The following is an 8,641-nucleotide window of genomic DNA, read 5'->3' on the forward strand; positions in this document are numbered from 1 at the left end:
TCATATGATTCATAATTATTTGATTTAAGAAAAAAATATATCATGATAATGGAAAGTTTTATATTAATTAAAGATATTCTCTATTTTTATCTTATCTAATATGTAACTATGAATTGAAATGATGATGTATACAAACATTTGTAACGAAATGTACGATGTAAATACAACCATTGGTAGAGAATGTACTTATCAACTGGATATAATGTAAGAGATTATTTATAGCGTAGCAAGTGAAACTTCGACTTATTACCGATAGATGGATATTACAAGAAATAATAAACACGTTATTAGCATTATCATGCAATTAAATAAATGTTATAGCTAAATGATTACTCTTAAACAAACAATTACAATTTTGTATGTGACTTCATAGTATAAACACGACACAGAAACTAGAAATACATATAGGATTCTTAGAAAAAGTTGGATCCTCGGATGGACCACTTTTTCATAATGTCGCTCCTCACGGAGTCGGAACCGGAATGAGATCAAACCCGTATACGTCCCCATGAAAGCAGTCAACGTAGATTATTAAATGCAGGATAGAAGTGGTCTCTGGGCCATTAAGCTATGCAGGCCCTTGATCCAACCTTCCCACTAATGCCTATTTATTAAAAAAGGAGGTGCTCTTCCCCCACATACATTTCATAAAATAAATAAAATAAATATCGGTTATGAAGTGTAATAATCAAAAATTTGTTTGACTTGTTCAATTGTTAGTATTTCAATATTCCTTCTCTTCTCTCAATATCTTTTTTGGATCGAGTTCATATATCGTATCGTAGAAAAAATGTATTTTTTGTGTATTCATTGATTTATTATAAAATCTATGCTATCTCATAAGTTTATTATACCTAAGAAAATAAAAAAACATTGTATATCTACGTAGAAAATCAAAATAGCAACAAAAATTATTTACAGTCAACCTTTATTTAGGAATATACTCTTTTTCAAAACCAACTTTTAATTATTAATTGAAGTATGCATATGCGTATGTATGTATGTATGTAAGACATGTTATATAAAACTTCCATAATGCAGTTACATAATAGCTGTGCACTGCAGCTATGTAAGCATATTGAAGACATTTTAAACAGCTAAAGATATATTAAATAAAAACAAAAGTTTGTCCAATGTTATGTTCACGGATAAATAATAGAACAATTATCTATTAATAAAATCTGAGTACTATATATTTTTTTAATTATATTATATCCAATCATTATGGACCAGTCTGCATAATAAGTATGGGATATATATTATGTATGATAACAAATATAATATATACTAGATTAAAAAACTGCTTATAAAACATTGTATTATGTTGTCATATCACGTTTGAATTATATATAGTAATCAATTCAAATTCAATAAATACAGTTAAAGGCAAATTTGAATATTTATTCGTTGTATTTTAGATAAAAGAAAATCATGGTATATAACGTACGTATTTTGAGCTATTTAACGATAAACTATAATGCAATAAAAAAGCAGTCTGATATTAAATTTAAAAAACTTGATCACACACATATATTTGGATTAATAAAAAATTAGGATTATTATTATTTTTGGATATAAGTGTTTATATCTTAACTATATTAATATTTGTTAATCATATAATATAAGTATGCAGACATTTTTCCTTATATGAATTGGAATATAGAAAATATTTTATAGTAACTCAATGGTGCAAGTAAATGTAATCATACAAAAAAATCCGTTTCAACAGATTATAGATATAGCAATGTAACTCTAACACTCTCTCCTGATTCCTGTTAAGTCGTATGCAGATAATATTAAGAATGCAGATCAATCTGCGTATACATTTTGCATATAATGATATATGCAAAAAGTATAATTATAAACTTTCTGTATAAATCTGCAAGTTAATATCCTCCAGTATGTATTTAGGCGACTAGAATGCTTATGTATATGAAAAGTCGCTACATAAAATCGTCATAATCGTCATATACATAATCACTATACTCGCTTAACATGGTATTTTCTCCTTCAATTTTAAGTTTTGCTTTACCCTTTCCTTTAGCTTTTTTAGGTTTTTCTCCTTTTTCTAATTTTTGTTTTTCTATTAATAAATTATCCACCATAGTCTTGACTTTCTTCAAAGCATTTGATGATACTAGAAAAGAATTATATTATTGAATATATTGGTCAAGGCAATATATAAATAAAATAAATATACTAACAATTTAGGGCAATGGACTTTATAAGTTCTTCTGCAAATGGTGGAAATTCAGAATGCTTTTTAAACTGGTTGATTTTTTGCGAAAGTGCAGTACCAAATTGTTCAAATTCTTCTTTTGTGTTAGGATTCATAGCATCCAGACCTGTTGATGATTCTTCAGTTACACCTGTAAAATACAATACAATATATTAATTACGTTTCTAAAGAAACATAATTTCTTTACAGAATACATAATTATATATTTTGATTGTATAAGGCTTGTGATATATGTAGCAGTTTTATAGATTTACTTATTATTGTATAAAACAAAGTTTTTCTAATAAAAGAATATGTATCTAAGTTACATTTGTTTATAAAATTAGATTCAAAATAATTTTATTTAGTAATTAATAATACTTATATGCAATCGTAATATTTAAAACTAAAAAGAATCCATAGAATTTTATAAGAGTTATTTGGAAGTAATTATTTCGGATACTTCAAATAAAATTCTTAATCTTATAATGTATGCCCGTTTGTACGGTCGTACGTACACAGATTACATACACGCGCTTGCGCGTAAGTTGCACGCGCATGTGTACACACATAACTAATCAGGAACAGTACAGGAGACTAACAACAAGATAAAAGGTTGCAAACTAACATGAACACAATAATTTGCATAGAATAGCAACTTTTATTAAAATACATAACAGTATTTGTTCAGTACCATAAAATTTGTAGTAAATTTTAGTGTATACGTTTGTGTATATATAACTGTCCCTAGTACAGTTCCTGACAATTATACATAAATTTGTATGAGCTCTTTTTGTCGTACTCTTAGATTAATGGTACTTAGAATATCATATTGTAATATTTTACTCACGTTTGTGCCACTTCTTTTATTATGAAATACTTTGTTTTTATACTTATATCATATCTATATAATACTGTACAATTTTATGTATAAGAGAATAGTAAATACTTTTCTGTGTGTACACAATACCACAAAGATATAAATAAACATGCACATATAAGTACATGCATTTATGAAATTTTAGTTTATGATCAAATAAATTAAAGATAAATCATTTATGCTGCCAATTGCTCTCTCTCTCTCTCTCTCTCTCTCTCTCTCTCTCTCTCTCTCTCTCTGTCTTACTAGTCTTATATCTTAATTTATTATAATATATTATCTGTTGTCATCGTGTAAAACAGAACATCTTTATGTAATTTAATATAGTTTAAAAAACTTTGATTCTTTTAAAATCTACTATATTATCTCATAAAGATGTATTATATTATTATGAAAATGCATGACACAATGGTTGAGAAAAAAATTCATTTTCATTATAAATTAGATGATTTATGTTTAAAAATATTTATAAAAATTTTAAAAATCATGCATAAATTGATTTAGATAATGATTTTGCATAAGGCATGAGATATGTAAAAAAAATTACACTTTCGACGTGCAAATGACACGTTATTTTTTCTCCCCCTTATGTGGTTTACGCGGACTAAAATCTACAAGGTTTAACAAACCAAATGTTTCCATTGCCAATCGTAAGTCAGCCTCTTCCTGTAACCTCTGTCGCCTTAACAGCTCTACTCTCTTCTCTTCTGGTGTTAATGCTTCTTCTTTTTCCTTAGCTTTTCTTTCAGCTTCCTCTTTCGCTTTTTTCTAAAGAACAAAATGAATGCTTTATGTAAATACATAAGGTAATAGATCATTTAATATATATTTATATAATTCATATAATTATTAAAACTGATAAGGCAGACTAACCTCGCGTTCTTCGATCCTTTCAGTAAGAGCTTTCTTCGGTTTTGGTTTGGCTTTTGGTACTTCCGCAGGTTTTTCCACATCTTTCTTCTCTTCTTCAATATCCTCCCAGCTATCCTGTTTATTTATTATTTATGAAGACTAAAATAACTACAAATCTAACACAAATATCTATTATATTGTATTTACCATTTAACTATTACTTAACGTTACAAAAAAAAATGTTTATTGGAATATATGAAAAAATACGAAGTAAATTACAAAATTACTAAAATATAAAAAAAGTATTCTACCTATATATGATTTTATTACCATGTATTAGTGAATTTTTATCTGTATTTCCAGTAATTTATAATATAAGGATCAATTGGTATAGAGTCAAAATAATCCTTGAGAATGTAAACAATAATTTTCAAATAATAAAGGCCAGCTTGAGTTGCAAGAGTCAACATGTGTGTTCGCTGTAGGTTAAGTTCAGAATAACACACATAATCACAAAAATACATCGAATAATGAATATTTATTTTATTGAAATGGTTATACCTTTACATCTTCGTCTTCATCTTCACCTTCCCATTTGTTTGATCTCATTGCGAGATCAAATTTCGCTTCAACATTGTCCACATCTGTAAAGTGCACGAGGTTAAAATTAATACCGCATTTTATCACGCATTTGTTATTAGAACATTGAAAATTATAATGAAAATAAATCATTAACTATCACAGATACACACCCCACTCATCATCCATGATTATAACTGATTATTTTGCAAGTATTGTTCCTATTAATAAATTTGAAACTCTTCGACCTAACGCAAAAGAACCAGGAACGGCCGGAATCAAGGGAGTCATACTAAAGTTCCTGTGAATACAGGAAGAACGAGCTTATGTAGGATACCAAGTTTCAGCATAGACGAAATATAGTATAGATTTAACAAGTAATGGAAATTTCAATTTTTGGTCATGGCAAGTTGTGGAGAAATTTTTAAAAAGAGATCGTAGCGTTAATATTGATAAAAATAATAACTATAAAGTAGAACATGCTTGGATGTTAGATAATTGTTTCTGACACATCGTTGGTAATGTAGAAAATAACTAAAGCAATTGTGCCATTTGTATAAAACAATAACCTGACTTAGCAAGCCCTACGGTCAGCGATCGACTGTCGCTAGCAGTTGCTATTTGGTGGTTCTAGGCAATTGTGCTACACGTGGTGTGTAATAAAAAAAATTCAGTACTGTTTCAGAATTATTAGATTTTCAATAGTGATCCAATAATGATGCTGAAACTTAAAGTCAATGCTAATAATCCACCAACAGGTATAAGCAGTAAATATCTTATTCTTCCTTTTCTTTGCAGCTTCTCTTTATTTTTTATTTTATTATTCATACCCAATTGAACATATGTCGATTAATGTTTCATTGCATATTAGTTGTTAAATATTAATATATTAAATATAACAATTTTCGTTTTTATACATTTTGGTTATCATATTGTTAATATTCAAAATTTCTTTTCTTTTTCTATATAGATGCATTAATAACAGTAGAAGTAGTTAATTATGAAAAAAAAGAAATCGATATAGTGTGGTGTAATGACTGGAAAGACAGTGGAAATCTTAAATTATTAGATTCCAATGATCAATTGCTAGCAGAAAGTGGCAATGAAGTTATCCGTTATATCGGTAGAACTATTGCAAAAGATTTATATGGTATGTTAAAATATACTGGATCATTCTTTTAGAAAGATACCATATTATAAATTTTCATTATATTTTTCTTTTCATAGGTAATTTAGATATTCGTGATAGGACACAAGTAGATCATTGGTTGTCGTTTGCTATAGGACCATTATGTCAATCATCAGTCAAAAATGAAACTCTTTCCTACTTAAATAAAATATTGATGACAAATACATGGCTGGTAAATAAAAGATTAACAGCAGCAGACATTTCTGTTTTCTGTGTTCTTTTAAATTTATTATATTTGGAAAAATATGAAAAATTATATCCTTGTATAACCAGATGGTATAAACAAATGCTCTCTTTGCCACCTGTTATACGGACATTGTCCTCCATTAAAGATAATAAAATAATAATAGGAAATATTATACAAGTTGAAGAAACAATGAATAAGAAAGTAGGTGCAAGAAAACAAGAGGGTAAATTTATTGATTTACCAGGGGCAGAAATGGGAAAAGTAAGTTAAATGTTCTAATTGATCACGACTATTATTTTATTAGTTGTCTAACAAATGTTACTTGTCTGAATGTTACTTGCAGTTCATATATTTTTCTTAGTTTTTAATACTTTTTTTTTGGTAATAGGTAGTTGTACGTTTTCCACCAGAAGCAAGTGGTTATCTTCACATTGGTCATGCTAAAGCAGCACTTTTGAATCAGTATTATGCAGAAACTTTTAAAGGACAATTAATTATGAGATTTGACGATACAAATCCTGCAAAAGAAAATTTAGAGTTTGAAGAAGCTATATTAGAAGATATAAGATTATTAAATATTAAGCCTGATCGATTTACTTATACATCGGATTATTTTGATTCAATGCTTGATTATTGTACAAAGTTAATTAAAGATGGTAAAGCATTTGTAGATGATACACCTGCTTTGCTTATGAAAGAACAACGTGATCAAAAGTTGAAGTCAGCAAACAGAGATAATTGTAAGCAACATTAGTATCATTATATTTTGCATTTTATATCGTATGTTTAAAACATATATATTACTTTGTAGCCATTGAGAAGAACTTGAAATTGTGGAACGAAATGCAGAAAGGTACTGTGAAAGGTCAAGAATGCTGTGTACGAGCCAAGATAGATTATGAGTCAGTAAATGGATGCTTACGAGATCCAACAATTTATAGGTGTAAACCAGAACCACATCCCCGTACTGGAACAAAATACAAGTATTAAATAATTATTTTACTTTTATAACTATATTGCTCCTTTGTAATTTTATATAATATTGTTTAATATTATAATATATTATTTTTGTAGAGTATACCCAACATATGATTTTGCTTGCCCAATTGTGGATGCTGTTGAAAATGTCACACATACATTACGTACAACTGAATATCATGATAGAGATGTTCAGTATTATTGGATAATTGAAGCATTAGAATTACGTAGGCCACACATATGGGAATATTCGCGTTTAAATATGACGAATACTGTTTTATCTAAACGTAAATTAACATGGTTTGTTGAAGAAGGTTTAGTGGATGGTTGGGATGATCCACGTTTTCCTACTGTAAGAGGTATCTTGAGAAGAGGTATGACTGTAGATGGTTTGAAGCAATTCATTATTGCACAAGGCAGTTCTAGATCAGTTGTTTTTATGGAATGGGATAAGATATGGGCTTTTAATAAGAAAGTAATTGATCCAATTGCCATTAGGTATGTAGACAATATATGAGGACAAATTAATAAATATTGTATGACACTCAATTTTAAATGACAACTTTTATTATATTAGATACACTGCATTGGATTATGATAAAACTGTCCCAGTTAATGTTTTGGATAGCAAAGAAGAATGGGTGACTGTTCGAAATCATCCAAAAGATCCATCATTAGGTACTAAATGTGTACGAGTAGGTTCAAAAATATTGATAGAAAAAGATGATGCAGAAGCATTAGTTGAAGGACAAAATGCAACATTCGTTAATTGGGGTAATTTAAAAATTGAAGCAATACATAAAAAGAATGGTGTTATTGAGAGTATAGATGCTAGACTTAATTTAAGTGATGAGAACTATAAAAATACATTAAAGATTACTTGGCTACCTGCACCACAAAATTTTAAGGATTTAATACCATGTTACACTGTTTATTTTGACCATATTATAAGTAAGCCAGTTTTGGGAAAAGATGATGATTTCAAAGATTTTGTGGCCAAAGATACAAGAGTAGGTTAATTACTTTTAACAAATTATATTCTTTTAAAAAATATATTCTTTTAAAATATATGACCTAATTTCATCTGTTATAGAAATCTTAATAAAACTATTATTATAAACTTATAGGTAGAAATACGAATGTTGGGTGAGGCAGAATTACATAGAGTGAAAAAAGGAGAAATAATTCAATTGCAAAGAAAAGGATTTTTCAGATGTGATGTACCCTATGCTGATATAAGTCCTTTCTGCTGCAAAGAGCAACCTTTAATTCTATTTCATATACCAGATGGTCATACTGCTTCTAAATCTACAAAGGCAAATGTTGATAGTAAATCAAGTGTTTCAAAAGTATGTATTTATTTTTGCTAAATTGGATGATAGTTATGATTAATTAAATGCATATTTATTAAATCATTTTATATATTTCTGTTTTTTTCTCTAGACTGAACAAAAAGATGTGAACATAAATGATAAAATTATTACTCAAAGTTCTGAAGAAATACAAAAACAAGGTGATAAAGTGAGACAATTAAAAGCTGCAAAAGCAAGTAAGGATATAATTGATCAAGAAGTAAAAATTCTCTTAAATTTAAAATCCGAATACAAAATCGCAACAGGGCAAGAATGGAAACCAGTCAAGTCTGAAAAAACTAATGCAACCATAAATTCAGCATCTGCGAATAAAACTAATGAGAAGTTATCCGAAGAAATACAAAAACAAGGTGATAAAGTAAGACAATTAAAAGCTGCAAAAGCA

General features: G+C 28.1%; 2 protein-coding genes across 4 annotated transcripts in view; one reads left to right on the forward strand and one right to left on the reverse strand.

Moving 5' to 3' along the window:
* Positions 1-911: 911 nt before the first annotated feature.
* Positions 912-4,856, reverse strand: LOC122630894 (eukaryotic translation initiation factor 3 subunit J). Of its 2 annotated transcripts, none has more exons than XM_043815927.1 (6): positions 4,703-4,856; positions 4,512-4,594; positions 3,972-4,085; positions 3,728-3,866; positions 2,205-2,369; positions 912-2,137 (listed from the first exon to the last, which is right to left on the reverse strand). In XM_043815927.1, exons 1-6 carry the CDS (start codon positions 4,716-4,718, stop codon positions 1,944-1,946), a joined length of 711 nt encoding a protein of 236 aa, XP_043671862.1. In that variant the 5' UTR covers positions 4,719-4,856; the 3' UTR covers positions 912-1,943. The 2 variants fall into 2 exon arrangements, with proteins under 2 accessions (XP_043671862.1, XP_043671863.1); XM_043815928.1 differs by having other exon boundaries at positions 3,968-4,085; positions 4,703-4,760.
* Positions 4,857-5,109: 253 nt separating this feature from the next.
* The window catches only part of LOC122630893 (bifunctional glutamate/proline--tRNA ligase), a 6,262-nt gene continuing 2,730 nt past the window's right edge, over positions 5,110-8,641 (forward strand). Inside the window, exons 1-9 of one of the 2 annotated variants that reach the window (XM_043815926.1) lie at positions 5,110-5,287; positions 5,500-5,679; positions 5,757-6,166; positions 6,294-6,645; positions 6,717-6,888; positions 6,980-7,381; positions 7,461-7,893; positions 8,011-8,232; positions 8,327-8,630. In XM_043815926.1, the coding sequence (XP_043671861.1) occupies positions 5,245-5,287; positions 5,500-5,679; positions 5,757-6,166; positions 6,294-6,645; positions 6,717-6,888; positions 6,980-7,381; positions 7,461-7,893; positions 8,011-8,232; positions 8,327-8,630 (2,518 nt within the window). In that variant the 5' untranslated portion in view covers positions 5,110-5,244. The remainder of the gene's footprint in view (positions 5,288-5,499; positions 5,680-5,756; positions 6,167-6,293; positions 6,646-6,716; positions 6,889-6,979; positions 7,382-7,460; positions 7,894-8,010; positions 8,233-8,326; positions 8,631-8,641) is intronic. The other variant, XM_043815925.1, reaches the window with a different exon arrangement.

This window comes from Vespula pensylvanica, chromosome 8, assembly GCF_014466175.1.
Source record: "Vespula pensylvanica isolate Volc-1 chromosome 8, ASM1446617v1, whole genome shotgun sequence".
Lineage (NCBI taxonomy): Eukaryota > Metazoa > Arthropoda > Insecta > Hymenoptera > Vespidae > Vespula > Vespula pensylvanica.